Source organism: Palaemon carinicauda, chromosome 18 (genome assembly GCF_036898095.1).
Source record: "Palaemon carinicauda isolate YSFRI2023 chromosome 18, ASM3689809v2, whole genome shotgun sequence".
In the NCBI taxonomy this organism is placed as follows: Eukaryota; Metazoa; Arthropoda; class Malacostraca; order Decapoda; family Palaemonidae; genus Palaemon; species Palaemon carinicauda.
The window spans coordinates 109,846,455-109,866,058 of record NC_090742.1 but is presented as its reverse complement, the minus strand read 5'-3'; the positions used below and the strand labels follow the sequence as shown (position 1 = coordinate 109,866,058).

Below are 19,604 nucleotides of genomic sequence, written 5' to 3'. Positions count from 1 at the left end.
ATATTTATTATTAAAGAAATTTCGCTAAGTGTTTGAGATCCCAAGGCAGAGCTAATTCGGTATTAACGGGTATTTGTATTTGTAACTCATTTGAAATATATATGTATATATAAATATATATATATATATATATATATATATATATATATATATATATATTGAATATGCAACACTAACACTCGTGATTTTAATCATTGTAAATATCAAGCACAATGGCATTTAATATTCTATCCTTAGGAATATATATCCACTGGAAATTCATTTATAATAAATGCTTCTGGCTGGGCAAAGATTCGAACCTATGCCTTGAGCCGATCTGACTATCAAGAGAGATGTAAGTTCATTTCAAGTCCACTGTACATATTCCTGTCGATTTCAGGAATCTGTTCTTAGACTTGAAATCAACGCATCAGAGCATTTTCAAACTTTAGCCCCCCACCTCTCTGAAAAACGCTCCTACACTCTTGTACTTCTTTTACCCATCTTCCCTATCAATAAAAAAACCAACATCCTATATACCCTTCCAACTTCTCTCACTCCCTTACTATTTACTCCACACAGACTATGCAAATAATGTCAACATTTTCATTTGCATTTAGCAACAATAATCCACAAAGACGGAGTGACTCAACAATCACTCCATAGGCCTACGTTAAGCGGGAGCACATTTCTTTACTTTGCTATTTGTTTATCGTTAGATCGTTCGGTCTGCAATACATCTCTGACTCGTTTGATTTTACTCACTAAAATGTGAGTATAACCAGATGTATTTTGGCCATCCCTTTTTCTTTAATCAATAGGTAGGTTTCCTGACGTCGAACTTATCTACGTAGGAATTACACTTTTGCAATCCTGAATGGGATGCTCAGACGAGATTACTCCCCTTGTGTCAACCCTTCGTAAATATCATACAAAACATTGTTATCTTCGTTATTTATAAGCAGTTAATCGTTCACCTTGTTAGAAATAAACACTTTCTTGATAAGATTAGATTTCAAGATACGAAAACTAGCATTCTGGTCTCAGTTTTCAAGATGACATATTTGAAAGAGCACTTCAATGTCCAGGTATGTTTTTCTTTGTCTAAATTCCTAAAGATCGGTATATTTTACTTAGATGGGCTTTTGCTGTTCTTTAAGGAAAATACTGGAATTTTCACAGCAATATCTATACTTATTTAGCTAACTTATTTACCCTTGATATGAAAAGGCATATCATCATTCATTTTTTCAATAGCAATTGAGAGAACACCTGTTGATGTGCAGAATTAATTTGCTTGAGAAAATACGCACAATTCGCATGTTTATTAAAATGTTACTATACTTTTAACAAAACAAAAATCTGCCATCTTCCTGAAAAACTCCATACACTTTTTCTTTTTTTAAATTACTGCCACTTATTGTAAATGAATTGAAATAAAAACTGAAACGTTGGGCATGAGCTCCTATTATGCATTATTCCATTGGCATTATACAATTTGTCTGTTTTGATAATACCCGTTTTCAGTGTGTGCGTATTCGCATAGGCCCGTATATACACACACACACATATTATATATATATATATATATATATATATATATATATATATATATATATATATATATATATATATATATACATATATCTGCGTGTGTGTGTGCATGTGTGTCTTTATAAATTACATTCAGCTCAACAGCCTGACGGTCTAAACCACCATGACCAGTGGTTGATATGAGCACGGTTAATGACATCGTACACATCATCATCACTGCAGACTTCGTACACAGGTGCTCTATTAGGTTGCTAACATCAACCGCATTGTAAAACCTCGTATTTGATAAATAGATAGTATCCATGTCGATGTTTAGCACTTGCTTTTGCCGATACCAACTTCATATTTTTTTTGGGGGGGGGGGGGAATGTAGACCGTCTTAGTTGATTCATACTTCTTGTAGATGAAATTTCAGTTAAATAAAAAGTAAAACGTAATAAAATACTCATATCATATCTAATATGTTTATTGTACTGTATATGAAAAAAAAGTCATCAGAAGTGGTAATATGAACTATTGTGAATTGTTAAAACAAATCTAGACCAGAAATTGTTTTGGCTGTGAATATCTACTTGCAAGTGCCTCTGTGGGAGGAGTAAACTTCACCAAGCCTTATCTAAATACGCACAGTACGCACATTGTATTGCGGTTGTACATTGGTAGCAAAGCAATAACTAGGGTAAAAAAAAACCAAAATAATAATAATAAAAAAAGACTATATAATTTCTCAAATATGGGATAGTGCTATCAAAATCTGCCCATACATTAGAAGTATCTCAAAAGCTTTATATATAAATTATGTACCAAAAATTGAAAAAAAAATATGCTTTATTATATGTTTAAACACTTTTGGGGGGGATCCTGCCAATATTTTGACATCATACTTAAAATTAAAGTTCAACTCTGGTGAAGTGATTTTATTGGATACTTGTGAAAGCTGTAGACTCCGGAGATTATTTCGATTGGCTATTTAGCCATTCAGCGAACTCGAGCCAGAAGGAAAACAGGTAAGTCATGTTTAGAGTAGATGATATATTTAGTAATTAAATAAAAGGATTAAGAGCCACGAAGTCAGAGGTATTCAAATAATCAGCTTCTTTAAAACACGATCCTACTTCATTGCATGATCTCAAAAGGCAATTACATTTAACAAGCTATTAGCAATAATCTATAAACTATATCTGAATAATTTTGTAGTTGATTTTCAAATGCGAAATTGGGAATGAATTAAGAATTTTCATCTTTCCGTGATAACATCAATAAAAATCAATTGATTTCCTAACATCCCAAGACCATGTAAGAAAAAAATAGAAAGTCTTTTTCTTAAAGAAAAAATAAATTACACACTTTCACTGAAATACCTACAGAAAATTTGTGCAATAAATCGCTTCATATTCTAGTAATTTCATGTAATCACTGGATTCATAAATGATTACACGTAATGACTAATGGTCAGAGAACTTACATATATTCATTCAAACTCTTAGTGATTTCATGAAATCACTGATAACACGTTTTCACTGTAACACACACAAACACACACACACACACACACACACACACATATATATATATATATATATATATATATATATATATATATATATATATTATATATATACAGTATATACAGTATATATATATATATATATATATATATATATATATATATATATATATATATATATGAACATATATCACAAGCACACGTGATTTTAATTAATGTAAATATCACCCACGAAATGCATTTAATACCGAATTCTATCTTGGGAAATACATATCCACTTGGAATTCATTTTATGGTAACAGCTCTCTTGATAGCTGAGTCGATAGGGTCCCTGCCAAGCATAGTTTCTAGCCGTACAGGTGGTGGTTCGAATCACCACCCGGCCATAAGCTGTTACCATAAAATGAATTCCAAGTGGATATGTATTTCCCAAGATAGAATTCGGTATTAAATGCATTTCGTGGGTGATATTTACATATATATATATATATATATATATATATATATATATATATATATATATATGTATATATATATATATATATATATATATGTTTATATACATATATATATGTATATATATACATATATACATATATGTTTATATACATATATATACATATATGTATATATATACATATATACATATATATATATATATATATATATATATATATAATTATATGTATATATATATATATATATATATATATATATATGTATATATATATATATATATATATATATATATATATATATATATATATATATATATATATATATATATCGCTGGAACGTACAGTGCCTCCAGAAAACAATAGGTCGGAAGGCAAAAGGAAACGAAGTAGTAACCAAGAGCTTTCGGTTTTTACTACACCTACTTCAGGTCTCTTATGGTCTTGCGGAGGTGTAGTAAAAACACAAAAGCGGCAAGCGCTTGATCCATTCTTCGTATCCTTTTTCCTCCCAGCCAGCTGTCGTTTTCATATATGTTTGTGTAGTGGAAAGTCGTAAGTCTTTTCATGACTATATGTGGAAGAACAAAACTGTCATATATATAGATAAACCTCTTTCAGAAGAATAAAAAATTCAACCTTGACACTCCACAATGAACTATTTTATTCCTCAATTCATATATCTACTTATACAGAATATATATATATATATATATATATATATATATATATATACCTATATATATTTATATATATATATATATATATATATATATATATATATATATATATATTTATATATATATATATATATACATACACACACACATAACTATCCATGAAATATTTATATATTGGTAATTCAAGAAAAAATATGAACGTACGGTGCTGCCATTTGATGTTATTTACGTGTACATATATTTCGACATTAGAATTATAATTACTAATCAATGTGATAAAACTGTATTTTTTGGTTGACTTTGAATCTCCCCTATGTAATAAAGAGTTACGTGTCTTTATGGTTATACACATACAAACTCACACATATATATATGTATATATATACATATATATATACATATATATATATATATATATATATATATATATATACATTTATATATATATATATATATATATATGTATATATATATATATATATATATATATATATATATATATAAATTTGTATATATGAATATATATATATATATATATATATATATATATATATATATATATATATATATATATATATATCTGAATTGAAGGTATAATAGCAGTTCATTGGGGTCTGTTAAGGTTGATCGTTTGATTGTTCTGAAAGTAGTTTATTTATATATTTGACATTTTCGTTCTTCCACTTATAGGGCATGATAAGACCACAGATGTATAGGCAAATGTTCTTTTCCACCACACAAACATATATGTAAACAACATCTGCCATGGAGGAAAAGGAAAACGAAGGATGGATGAAGCTCCTTCGTATATTTACACTTATTGGAGGTCTTATTCATATATATATATATATATATATATATATATGTATATATATATATATATATATATATGTATATATATATATATATATATATATATATAGTGTTTATGTGGGTTACCTTATAATGTGTGTTTGGTTTGTATATATTAACCAATGTCTATGGATTTACTGAAAGCTTGTGACAAACTACCTCAAGAATATTTTTTTTTTTTATGATTCACTGTATTGTCAATTAAGATGAACCTTCCTGATGCAATGTCAAAATTGCAGTGAATGTATCCCTTTAGTAAGACTAATGAACAAGCAAACATATTTCATCGAGCTTTTAGAAAATATAATCCTTAAATAGAAATTCTGATCATATCATTTATCTCAATTAACCGATTGGCAATTTGATTTAATAATGAAATATTAATCATCTGGTTAGATGTTGTAAGTTTTTTTCAATGAATAATTAAAACTTTTTGATAATCAAATACTATACAAATTTTCATTTGTAAGAAAGGATCGAAGATGGACATTGAAAATCTCTAATCTGGTTACAGATTACAGTCTTGATTTTAAACTTACGAAGAATTAGTAAAGAAGAATGTGTGTTGGTTCAAAATGATTATCAACTTTGGTACCCAATATCTTATCTTGAGAAGAGTACTTGGAGGATAAGTCAGGATTCCTATTTTTCAACAATTATTGAAAACATTACTCATCGCTATTATAGCTGTATACAGGTGTATGTGAACGCCTTGTACATAAAAATATCAAACTGTTAGTGTTTGACGAGTAGACTAAGTTTCTAGTTAAAACCGACCTTACTATGATTTCTCTTGGAGATTTTCAGGATATCAGGTTATATCTCTTATCACTTTCAATGACATTACAATCTGTTTTCAAGCACCAGTATCTTACACGATAAAACTAAGATTACTATTCTATTTTATATCCAAACGATTAAAATTTCTACTCTGAAAAATAAAAACCTACTAAAAGATTAACTCCTCCTAATTAAATAGAATTGGTAATTGTAGTTATTTTCTCCTCAAAAGAAATTCATTTATAAAACTGTAATATTGGTTTATCTTGATTTATTTGCTTTCTCGAAACTTGCCCATCTCAAACTTCTCTCTATTTAATCTCCAATACGGAAACAAGAGGAAGCATTAATCCTATGGAATCTAAATAAAACATGTTGGTCAGTTACCTAGAAGGTTTGATTAAATGCTAAACTAGAAAATAACATAGTAACAGTAATTGAAGCTTTTGTTTCTAGGACACCTATGACCCGCCCACGGTCCAGATACCGTGGTCCACCATACTAACTGTACACTAGCATCTCAAAGATTAAATAAAATCAGTACGAATTTCTAGTTCATTCATTAATTTGTCATTTCACACAAATTCATTTACAGATATTATAAAAAGGGTTTTCAAAGCTGAATTTCAACTCGGTAAATGCTACAGTGATAGATAATCGTCATTTTTTTTTCCTCGCCAGAATGTACCTGTTTCGTTACAAGTGGCAGAACAAGGGTCCCCTCCCACCAGGTATTCTCTCTCTCTCTCTCTCTCTCTCTCTCTCTCTCTCTCTCTCTCTCTCTCTCTCTCTCTCTCTCTCGATGGATTTGATTCATGTATTAGACATTAACCAAATAAAAGACAAATTCTCTCTCTCTCTCTCTCTCTCTCTCTCTCTCTCTCTCTCTCTCTCTCTCTCTCTCTCTCTCTCTCTCTCTTTTCAAGCCAGTGTGGATTTAACTTAGATATTAGGCATTAATCAAATGAAAAGCAAACACTCTGTAAACCGAATCATTTCTGTATAATAATGATATAAAAGTTATGCCAACTTCCATGAAATTATAAACATCAAATATTTCCTGGGAAATTTAACCATTTTTTGTCAGCTTACATTATACTATGATGTTTAACATTATTAATCTTATTATTAAAATTCTAGGTCATCCATAGTTCAGTGCAGAGGAGGCGTTAAAATCATTTATGGCGTAGGCCTGATCATACTAGTAGCAGTTATCAGTACTTTTGCTGTTTTCTCATCAAGTGAGTAATAGCTTGACTCAAACATCTTACCAAGGCCAGAAATATCAATGTTTTTAAGAAGCATATTAACAATTTTTTTAAGTTTCATATTTTTTGTTGGCCACTTGTATATTATTTTAATTTATATCTTGCTTTAGTACCAATTTAATTTTGTTTTGTTTTCTTGATTTTTTTTATGGGACTTCTCATTTTCTAGTAAAAACTAGATTTGACGTTTTTCAGCAGAATTAAAGCGAAGAAAACTAGATAAGATAATTATTAGCATAAGAAGCTTAACAATAACCCATAAGTGTAATATCACAGGAAGTATAGATATACGTCAAATAGATATAACCATGCTTGTGCAAATATGAAATGGAATTTGCTATAGATATTTCAACTTAATGGGTTTTTCAAACAATCCAAAACCTTCTAAAATTACCTTACTTTCTAGAAAATATATTTCATTTTTATTTCAAATGCATATGATTTAAACACGGGAATTTTATGAATTGGAGTTGTTGAAAAAAATTGTGATCAATTAGATTAATAAAGAAGGAAAAAAGAAAGAAGGAAAACCAGAGATACAAATCGCAAACAGCTTTAAGAATTGTCCAGGTAAGATTGGAATCAGTCTTATGTCAAATATGTCTTTCCTGACAAACATAGGAACAGGGTATTTTTTAGCTTTTTTTTCAAAATTTCTTTAGCGATTGTTAAAAACTAGAAATTTCTAGGTATATATCCTAACTTTATACAACTTTATGAGGGCTTTCGAGGCACCCAATGAATTCTAGAGAAGATTTACCAACAAGATCTAAGACAATAATATTTGTTTCTCTCTTCTATGTAGATTCAGGATGGACCAACAACAAAGTTGCCCGAGGAACTGTCCAGGAGGTCAGCTTTCGTCGACCTTTGTCCAATATTCCGGTCCACCTCTATGCACCAAAAAGAGATCAAACTCTCACTAATAAGGTATTTATTGTTTTTGGGTATGCATGAAAAAATACATGAGTAATAATAATTAACTTATGAAATAGAGACAGCAATAAAAAGGAGAATTATAGAAAGATGCATATTCTTCCAAGCTTAAGTAAAATATTCAACTCTTTTCATGAGTAGATTAGGAAAATGAACTTGTTAGAGCACCAGAAGAAACTAATAAGCTATTCCAAGGCCAATAATAGTAAGAAAAAAATATCTTTGAGCCCTTCATATATTCATTACATACTTCAAGTCTCTCGAATTTCATTCCAGACGTCTAAATCTGCGTCTAGAATTTCAAAGGAAATTCTTCCTAAGATAAGTAACATAAACCTAAAGAAGTCACAGGATATCGAAGTAAAAAATGATACGGACCTCTGCATCACTCCAGCTTGTCTGACAGCCGGTGAGTCATTCAGACTAATCTGAATATTATAACCTTTCGAAATGCTTACTAGCATATTTAGCTTGTAAGTCTCCCCTAGTTTTGTGTGGAAGGGCTACTTTTCTGTTATGTTTTCTCATTTAAATATCTGTTGGGCTTATATATGAATAAATTATACATTTCTCCACGCCTCCTTGTGCTCTTGATTACTATATATGGGTCTATTATTTGGAAGTGCTTTGAATTTTATCATACCCATGACGTTGATTGCAAATACCACTGTATTCCTCATAATTACAGTAAATGCTTTATAATAGAATTCATTTCCTTACTTATATGCTTACTTATACTCCAACACTTTAATATCTATCCTGCTGATACACTTTACAATTTTGTAATCTCTGTAAACAAGTCTTTGATTACTGACCTTTCATGCAATGACTTTCAAGTTTTTGTTATCTAGTCTGATTACAAAATGATAAGTATGTATTTTGAACCTTACCATACGCATATTACCTAGAGCAGCCACGAGCCAGCGAAAAGAAATAATCTTACTCAGAAAAAAAAATCCTTAATGTATTTGTAAACTAAATTAATGGACATTTTAATAAAATGAAAATTATTATTTTTGTTGTTGTTGTTGTTGTTGTTGATGGTGTTATTATTATTATTATTATTATTATTATTATTATTATCATAGTAGTAATAGTAGTAATAGTAGTATTAGTAGTAATGGTAGCAGGATTATTATTATTATTATTATTGTAGTAATAGTAGTATTAGTAGTAATGGTAGCAGGATTATTATTATTATTATTATTGTTATTATCATTATTATTATTATTATTATTATTTCTTTTGTTGATGCTGTTGTTTGTCGATGTAATTGTTATTTACTACTTAAAATAAGACCTAAATTTAACTTTTCATTTTTCTCTTTCCATTTCTTTCTTACTAACTTTATTCATTGAGTTAATTTTTAGCAGAGCTTTATTACCTTTTAGATAGTATCTTGCTGACAGTATACCTTCCACAGAAAATTGTAAATGGCATTTGTAGTGTCCCATTAATTCCCGCTGTTTCCCTATTCCCTTGGTCCCTTCTGAATTTAACTATCAGCTTCTTTAACTCTGCCTCGCTTGAATGTTCACATTTTCTCCTATTTGAATTCAAAATAGTCTCAATAGGTGACCACTTTGAGAGTTAAAACATAAGAGGCAATTGTCTTTTGAAACACTTTCTTGATTATAATTCAATTCCTGGGAAGACAATGATACTCTTCCGAGAAGTATTTTTGGCAATTTGATCGTTGATTGGATATAGTGTATTTATGAAGTAATGCGTTAATTTATCGCTAGATTTGTTTCATATTTTCGCTTATCATGACGAAAAGATGGTGGAGCCAACAGGTGTGGAATGATTAAACGACCAGAGTTTTTCAAGTGAATTTTAATGAGCTTTCCATTGCTACATATTGCTTTCAGAAAAAAAAATTAAATCTCTTATCAGTTTTGTGTTATTTTCTTATTCAATGCTATCAAAATACATTATTAATTTTATAGTACAGTTCTATCAAAAATTATTTTAGGTATATTTTGTCTTTCTTTCATTCCTCCAATTATTTTTTTATTTACAGCTAAACAGCTTTCAGAAGCGATGAATTATTCTGTTAACCCATGTGACGACTTTTATCAGTTTGCCTGTGGTGGATGGATGGATAATCACCCTTTCCCTGAAAATGGCAGGTATGTTGACGAGGCTGAAATCATACCAAAATAGTTAATGAGATTTTCACGGATCTACATAATTACTTACTCGGAGGATATACCCTCCCACCTCCTCTAACAAATTATTACACGAAATTTACCCATTTGTGATCCAGGTGTAACATCACCTGTGCTAACTTGGTACTCTAATATCGATTGACAGAGTTGGGGTATATGATGATGTCGTCCACTTGGTAAACCTGCGCATCATGGCAATCTTTGAGAGTGAAGCCAACCCAGGTGATCCTCTCCCCCTTCACATGACGCGTACAATGTACTCGACCTGTATGGATACCAGTAAGCACGGATTTTTATTTTCCTTTGGATATGTTTCTTTTGAATCCTGATGATACTGCCATTTTGTTCATCTACAGGAGTTGTGGTTTCCTATTGGAAACGTCCCTGACTGGCGATTGCCGGACCGGGGTTCGAGTCCCGCTCAAGCTCAATAGTTTCTTGTAGTGTTTGAAACCTCACCATCCTTGTGAGGTATGTGTGTTTGGGAAGCCTATAGGTCTCCCTGCTGAATCATCAGGAACCATAGCTTGGTCATCCCTGGTCCTAACTTGGGTAGAGAGGGGCCTTATGCGCTGATTATATGTATATATGGTTAGTCTCTATGGCATTGTCCTGCTAGGGCGTTGTCACTATCCCTTGCATCTGTCATTCAAAAGCGTCCTTTAAACCTTTAGACATGATGTTATCTTTCAAGAAGACAAAATGGTAAAAGCGACTGCTTTAGGGCATGGCGACTAAGTCGATATTCATTCATAGAAACAATGAATATGGCATAAATCTGAAATAAAGAAATTCAACGTTATAATTTGAAATTTGTAGCATCGCAGGAATAGCTTATCAAAACACAAAATAAAACTATTTAGAATTGAAGTAAAGGTATGATACTTATATCAAGTTTATGTTTAATATTCTTAATATTGTATTAAACATTTACATATCAACATGTTCAATCAATACATGAAAAAATGTTAAACCAGTATTAGTAAGCTTGCACAGAGACCACGAAATCTGAATTGACCTGGGACGTACTCAGATAAACTATAGTCGTCGCAAAGATACCGGTCAAAATAAGCCCCACTCCTGATGACGTCATAACCAATCATGTCTTCCACGTTAGCAGAGTTATCAATATAACCCCTTACAAATTTCAAACTATACTACCTAATAATCACTTTAAGGGGAAGTGCTGTGACTGCTGTTAACGCAGGAGACAACAGGATTGGCTATGATGTCATCAGCGGGTGGGGCTTATTTCGCTCGGAATCTTTGCGGCGATTATAATATCAAATCCCAGTTCTGTAGTTATAAAACGTCATCTGAATCTTTATTTACCTGTCATGCAGATTCAACAGAATCCCTGGGAGTGTCTTCGTTGATAGAGAGCTTGGATAAGCAGGGAGGCTGGCCTATGATTCTTGACTCATGGCACCCATCTCATTTCAACCTTCATACGGCTATTATCAATCTACGGGACATCAATGTCTATCCTCTTGTAGCTGTGGGAGTTGATAAGAATCTTCATAATACAACAGAAAATATTATATATGTAAGATTTATTTCCTCAAGACCGAAGGTTTCTTTCTTAACTATATTTTTTTTTTTTTTTTTTTTTTGGTGTTTCATTTCTGTGTGAAGATCAATTTTATTTGATATTTTAAAGAATTGGAAAATTTAGTTTTCATTCTTCACGCTAAGTGAAATGTATGGTGACTCGTGAGTCTGAAATATATTGTAATTATTTACAGGATGTTTTCTGTTACTAATAAACCCCGTTTGCCTAGTTAAATGCAGGTACCGTGCCTCTTGGCGTAAGTCTGATGGCCAATCCCTCTCCAAACATTTTAAAGGCGTACAAAGCCTTCATGAACGCGGCAGCCAAATACCTAAGAGACCAACTTGAATACGCAGTAACAGATGAGGAAATTCTTCAGCAGGTGGAGGACGTAGTTCAGTTCGAGTCGGATTTCTCAAAGGTAAAAAATCTTATCCAAACTTTTTAAAAGATTCTTGAATTTGAACAGAACTTGTATAGCTACATCTTCGACAAGATTCTTGAATTTGAATACAACTTGTATAGTTAATCTTCAACAAGATCCTTGAATTTAAACACAACCTGTACAGTTAAACTTCAACAAGATTTTTTAATTCGAACACAACTTGTATAGTTTATTTTCAACTTGATTCTTGAATTTAAACACAACTTGTATAGTTAATCTTCAATAAGATTCTTGAATTTAAACACAACTTGTATAGTTAATCTTCTACAAGATTCTTGAATTTAAACATAACTTATACAGTTAAACTTCAGCAAGATTCTTGAATTTGAACCAACTTGTTTAGTTAATGTTCAACAAGATTCTTAAATTTCAACACAACTTGTACCGTTGAAATAAAGCAAGACTTTAATTTGAACACAACTTGTATAGTTAATTTTCAACTAGATTCTTGAATTTGAACACAACTTGTAAAGTTAATTTTCAACAAGATTCTTGAATTTGAACACAACTTATACGGTTAATCATCAACAATATTCTTGAATTTAAACAACTTGTACAGTTAATCTTCAATAAGATTTGTGAGTTTAAAAAACTTGTACAGTTAATCTTCAACAAGATTCTTGAATTTGAACAAAACTTGTACATTAATCTTCAACATGCATACCATTTGAGTTGGTGATCGAAGCAAAACTAGTAATTCGGAATCGATATAAATAAACGTCCAACTTATCCAACTCATTTTTGTTAAAACAGATGGTGATCGAGGCAGCTGGACAGGCAACGGACCACGCCTGGTTAACAGATGTAAACGAAATTCAAGAGTACGCAGATACTGAAACCCCGGGAATGGTATTTATATATATATATATATATATATATATATATATATATATATATATATTTTTATTATTTATTTATATATATATATATATACATATATATATGTATATGTATATATAAATATATATATATATATATATATATATATATATATATATATATATATATGTATATATATATATACATATATATATATATATATATATATATATATATATATATATATATAGTTTTGATTTCTTTCTGATGCTAAGCCACACTAGTACTGCTCAGTAAATATTTAACTCATTTCCAAACAGAAAAGAATTATTAATCATTTTTTCAATGCAAAATATATAGGATAATGCATTCCTTTTTTTCAGTTTAACTGGCTGTCTTTCTTCAAGCAAACATTTGCCAGATCTGAGGTGATTATTACATCTGAGGAACCAATTCTATCTTTCAATGGACCCTTCTGGTCGAATCTTAGTACCTTTATCAATGAGACGGAGCCACGTACACTTGGTAGGTTTTTCTTTCAGATGGCAGAATTATAATTTCTATTTACTATCTTATGAAATTGGAATTAGCTCTTGAAGAATATTTGACAAAGGATTTGTTTGCTTTCAGTTATTTACTTGCATATTTTGGAGCTTTTTATTGCGTCACAATATATACATTTTCATGCATCAATAGATCTATTTTGAAAATTCTGAACAACGAGTAGAAGGCTATAGAACACATGACAATATTATATCATAATTCAATTTAGTATGCATTGCATTAGCCTGTCTGTGAGGCGACTTTCATAGGTCAAGAGACGTTAACTGGAAATTATATTTGATTTTCTAGCTGACTTTTAAAATCAGGTATGGAATGAATGCAAATACATTTGAAAATAAATGAGTTTTGTATATACTGTACATCTCCAGATCTATAGCAAATAGTAGACCTAAAGAATAATCAGAGAAATTTCCGATTTCACCTATAGTTTCGGTAAAGTAGGAAGGACAGGGGGAGAGAGAGAGAGAGAGAGAGAGAGAGAGAGAGAGAGAGAGAGAGAGAGAGAGAGAGAGAGAGAGAGCTACCTTGACAAGAGGAAAACGGAGGACGCAATGATTTACTAATGAAACGTATGGCATATTAAAAAAATACTTCGACACACTTATTTTAAAACTTTAAGAAACATACAGGAGAAACGGATTTAGTGATACGAATCCTATTGACAATTAGATAGCTATAGATTTCCCAAACTTATGATCTATGTTTTTGTAAACTGTAATAACTCTAGCTTCTCGTCACTCTACTAGACTAATACTAACATTTTCGTACGAAGCTTTTGTAATTCAAAAATGGCGTCATCTGAACTTGAATCTCATATAAAAAATAATAGAATAAAAGAAGCTGAGAGGGTAATTATAAAAGGGTAATATAAGCAATAAAGAAATTGTACAAAAAGTCACAATATATATATATATATATATATATATATATACATATATATATATATATATATATGTATATTTTCTACAAGATTCTGTGTTATTGACAAATATTTTCTAAAATCATAACTGAAGTTCTATTTACCCTTTGACATTTAACCTATAAACTATTTCTCCAGGAAGTAAAACATATCCGAAAAGACACTTAATAAGAAGGTTGGTAAGCTTCATCGATTCTTTTTTTTTTTTTTAGATTAGGTAGCCAGTTAACACATGCACCATAGGCACTCGTGTAAAAATATTGTTCAGTTAAAAACTGCTTCATACCTTAACCTATAATATGCTGTTCCTTTGTTTATTTTATTTCATATCAGGTTAAGATTTATTCCCTTTCTGCCGGAGATAAGTGTGACGGTGCCGAGAGAAAGTTGTGAACTCAAAGGCAGGATGCAATCAACTGAGTTAATTTATTATGGAACACTCTCCTTTATATACAAAACCTCAAGGCAACAGGAAATTACATGTTCGAGAAAATGACAATGTTACATAGGCGACACACAGACATGTTTATTCTGGTTCTTTTTAGTGCGAGGGAAGAGCGAAGATACAAGCATAATATATACAAAAGGAATTATGTACAATTGTGTGACACACGGTTGGTACATGGCTCCCCCCCTAAAAATGACATACTATACATGTTAAATAGGGCGCCCTGATCTAGACAGGCGAACTGTAGGCAGAAGATAAGCAGGTTTTAGATGATCAATGGAGACCCAGTCTTCTTTGCCACAAATGTTTAGTAGGAATGCTTTCGGACTGCGTCGGATCACAAGGAAAGGGCCAGTGTAAGGGGGCGTTAGCGGTGGCTTGGTAGTGTCGTTGCGCAGGAAGACGTGCGTTGCAGAGTGCAAGTCTGTTGGTATGTGATGCTTTGCTGGGGGCTTGTAGGTCTGGCGGCATGGAGTAAATTTTCCCACGACGTGACGTATGCGCTGGAGATCATCAGAGGAGGTTGTAGAAGGAAAAAATTCGGCAGGGACGACCAACGAGTCACCATACACCATTTCGGCTGCAGAGACGTCGAGGGCGTCTTTAGGAGTGGTCCTTAGTCCCAGGAGGACCCAGGGAAGCTGAGTAAACCAGTTGCAATCCTTGCAGGGGGACATCAAAGCTGCTTTGAGGGTGCGATAAAAACGTTCAACCATTCCATTGGCAGAGGGGTTGTAGGCCGTTGTCTGATGTAGGGTGATGCCCAGGAGATTCGCTAATGATGTCTACAATTGAGAGGTGAAAGTGGTTCCCCTGTCAGAAGTAATATGCTCAGGGATACCAAATCTTGCAATCCATCCAGAGAGTAAGGCAGATGTACATGAGGCGGACGTTGTAGTTTCCATGGGAATGGCTTCAGGCCAACGGGTGGAGCGGTCGATGACGGTAAACAGGTAATGATGGTCTTGTGATGTGGTTAAGGGGCCTACAACGTCGACGTGAATGTGTGCGAAACGACGCTGAGGTTGAGGAAAGGTGCCCACTCCTGAAGCCGTGTGTCGATGTACTTTGGAAGTTTGGCAAGAAGTACAGGCGCGGACCCAATCATTAGCATCCTTAGAAATGCCGTGCCAAATGAACTTTGCCTTCAGCAGCTGTGCAGTAGAACGGCACAAGGGATGTGAAAGGCCGTGAATGAAATCAAACACCTGTCGGCGCATGGGAGCAGGAATCCAAGGTCGCGGTCTGCCAGTACTGACCTCACAGAGGAGGGTGGTGTTGGAGTCTTCGAGGGGGAAGTCTTCCCAACGGAGGGACGTGCAGGATGTCCTACATGCTTGATATTCTGGATCCTGTCGTTGGGCTTCAGCCAGGGCATTGTAATCCAATCCCAGTTGAACGGCAGCCAACGTGTTTCTTGACAGGGCATCGGCAACGGGATTCATTTTCCCAGGGACGTATTGAAGGGTGCAATTATATTCAGCCACGGCGGAGAGATGTCGGCGTTGCCGGGCGGACCAGGCATCAGACTGTCGAGTAAAGGCGTGCACCAGAGGCATGTGGTCTGTGCGAATGACGAAGGGCGTACCTTCTAAGAAATGGCAAAAGTGACGGACAGCCAAGTGCACCGCCAGCAATTCTCGATTGAAGGTAGAATAATCCGATTCTGCCTTGGACAGTTTTCTGCTGAAGAAGGCCAATGGGCGGGGCGAGCCATTGACCACCTGCCCGAGTACTGCACCAATAGCGACGTCGCTGGCATCGGTGGAGAGAAGGAGAGGGGCATGTGGGATAGGAAAAGTGAGAGCCGCAGCAGTTGATAGGTCCTTCTTTGCATTGCAGAAGGCTGCTTCTTGAAGGGGACCCCACTTCAGGTCCTTTGGCTTGCCCTTGAGGGAGGCATAGAGGGAAGCAAGAGTGGTGGCAATGGCTGGCAGAAAACAGTGATAATAGTTGATCATGCCCATGAATTCCTGCAGAGCTTTGACGGTCGAGGGCGCGGGGAAGTTCTGAACGGCTGCTACATTCTCAGGGAGGGGATGGACTCCTTCAGGAGTGATGCGGTGCCCTAAGAACGACACTTCGTTGGCGCCAAAGGTACACTTGTTGTACCGGACTACAAGGCCGTTTTGTTGCAGGCGGTCGAGCATGATGCGCAGGTGACGGAAGTGTTCCTCTTTTGAAGAGGAGAACACAAGTATGTCGTCCACATAACATACACAGAAAGGGAGATCCCCTAAGATGCCATCCATGAGACGTTGAAACGTGGCCCCAGCATTACCAAGGCCAAAACAGGAGTAATTGAAGGTGTATGTACCAAACAGAGTGGTGATGGCGGTCTCGGGGATGTCTTCTGGGTTCATAGGCACCTGATAATACCCCTTCAGGAGGTCGAGCATAGAGAAAACCTTCGCTTTGTACAAGTAGGAGGTCACGTCGGCAATGTTTGGGAGGGGGTAGTGATCCGGTTCTGTTTGCATGTTCAGGTGCCTGTAATCCGGTTCTGTTTGCATGTTCAGGCGCCTGTAATCCCCGCACGGATGGAGGGAGCCATCTTTCTTCAGAACGATGTGTAAGGGTGACGACCATGGGCTGGAGGCCTTTTGGCAAAGGCCCATTTCCTCCATTTCGGTGAACGTCTGTTTGGCGGCTGCCAATCATTCCGGTGCCAGACGTCTGAATTTTGCGAAGACTGGGGGTCCCGTCGTCTTGATATGGTGATAAATACCGTGCTTGGCAGGAACCGTGGGCGTTTGGCGAAGTTCTGGACGGAAAACTTCCGGGTACGACGTGAGGAGGTGGGCGTAGGCATCCGTGGGTGCGCTGATGTGGAGAGCGAGGTTAGAGGGGGCGGAATGAAGAGGTGTCGACAGGTACGAGTCTGCGTTGACCAATCGTCGGTGGGCGACATCGACCAGAAGGTGGAAATGAGAGAGGAAATCCACACCGAGGATTGGCAATGTCACGTCAGCAATGAGAAACTTCCAATTGAATTTACCGTTTCCGAACGATAATGTGAGGTTCTCATAACCGTAGGTGGGTATCGCAGATCCGTTGGCAGCTACCAAGCGGACGTCGGCAGATGTAGACAGACTACGTCGTGTCTTGAAGAGTTTCCTTGGCAAGAGAGAACGACAAGAACCCGTGTCTACCAAAAATCGCACGCCCGTTCCTGCATCATGTAAAAAGAAAAGATTAGAAACACGGGAGGCCACCGCCACAAGCGATGACCTACTTACACGTTTTTTGGCCACTGACAATCCTTGGCACATTTCTTCGCGGTTGCCCCGATTCTGAAGTGGTAGTAGCAAAACTGCGGCGGATGGGAGGTAGTAAGTGGCTGTAGAAGTCGTTAGTTGGGGCGCGAGCGATTGTTGGGTGGTGGGTGGCTTTGTCGCCGCTTCAGCACGTCACGGGGTAGGCGTATATGTCCTACGGCATTCTTGTTGGCTTCGGTTGACGTTAAATAGGCATCCTCTTCGTTAGGGGTGGAGGCGTTGATGGAGGTCTTGAAGTGGCTGTCCATAAGGGCATCGGCTTTGGTCATCAAGTCCTTTATGGGTAAACTATCGACATCGGGTATGGCAGCGCGTATAGGTCCGGGTAAATGGCGTATCCAAAGGGCACGGAGTAGGTTCACCTCACGAGGAGAGCCGTCTGCGGCAGGTTGAAGGCGAGCAATACTGATCATTTCCCTGAGGGCAAGCGAAGCCCTTTGGTCCCCCAACGGTTGTTGCACGAGCTGAAAAAGCTTTGCTATACAGGCGGCTGGCGACGGCGAGTACTGCTGCAGAAGGTATGTTTTGAGGGCGTCATACGTTATTGGGGTGTCTCCTTGTTCACAAAGCCAGTCGGATATTTCTGGGAAGGTGTCCTCGGGTATCGCCGTGAGAACATAATCTGCTTTGGTGGTTGAGCGAGTCACGCCGTAGATGCGAAACTGGACTTCTGCGCGCTGAAACCAAGCAAACGCCTCTCCGCTGGGGAATGACGAAAGTTTCAATGGGGGAGCCGCAGCGCCAACTTCTGTAGAGTCCGCCATAGTACCAACGATGGAGGGGCGAGGGGGTTGGGGGTGGAAGGCAGTGGGAGCGAGTCGACTTCCGGGGTCACCAATGTGACGGTGCCGAGAGAAGGTTTTGAACTCAAAGGCAGGATGCAATCAACTGAGTTAATTTATTATGGAACACTCTCCTTTATATACAAAGCCTCAAGGCAACAGGAAATTACATGTTCGAGAAAATGACAATGTTACATAGGCGACACGCAGACATGTTTATTCTGGTTCTTTTTAGTGCGAGGGAAGAGCGAAGATGCAAGCACAATATATACAAAAGGAATTATGTACAATTTTGTGACACACGGTTGGTACATAGGTGTACATTTTTGTTCGGCCTGGTTTGTAAAAGAATACCGACATACACTTTCCTCTAACCTCACTGATGGGAGCAATAAACTTGACAAATCTTGCAGGTATTCTATCTGTATTCGAATTTCAAACAAAATACTTTTTCAAGATTATATCTATGAGTTAGCAATCTTTAGCTAATTCCATTGGCTTGTGGTGATGGTATTTTTTCATGATTTGTTTAGTCTTGGCTAATTCTATCGGATGGGGTTGGAGGGATTTATTAATGAGTTTTCCATCCTTAGCTAATTCTAACGGCTGATAGTG

General features: G+C 35.3%; 1 protein-coding gene across 2 annotated transcripts in view; it reads left to right on the top strand.

Moving 5' to 3' along the window:
• Positions 1–1,014: 1,014 nt before the first annotated feature.
• LOC137657948 (neprilysin-1-like) overlaps positions 1,015–19,604 on the top strand; it is a 24,751-nt gene continuing 6,161 nt past the window's right edge. The window contains exons 1-11 of one of the 2 annotated variants that reach the window (XM_068392665.1): positions 1,033–1,067; positions 6,489–6,538; positions 6,948–7,048; positions 7,881–8,005; positions 8,288–8,420; positions 10,035–10,143; positions 10,328–10,461; positions 11,526–11,728; positions 11,964–12,155; positions 12,933–13,028; positions 13,382–13,523. In XM_068392665.1, the coding sequence (XP_068248766.1) occupies positions 1,035–1,067; positions 6,489–6,538; positions 6,948–7,048; positions 7,881–8,005; positions 8,288–8,420; positions 10,035–10,143; positions 10,328–10,461; positions 11,526–11,728; positions 11,964–12,155; positions 12,933–13,028; positions 13,382–13,523 (1,318 nt within the window). In that variant the 5' untranslated portion in view covers positions 1,033–1,034. Of the gene's footprint in view, positions 1,068–6,488; positions 6,539–6,947; positions 7,049–7,880; positions 8,006–8,287; positions 8,421–10,034; positions 10,144–10,327; positions 10,462–11,525; positions 11,729–11,963; positions 12,156–12,932; positions 13,029–13,381; positions 13,524–19,604 lie in introns of both variants that reach the window. The other variant, XM_068392666.1, reaches the window with a different exon arrangement.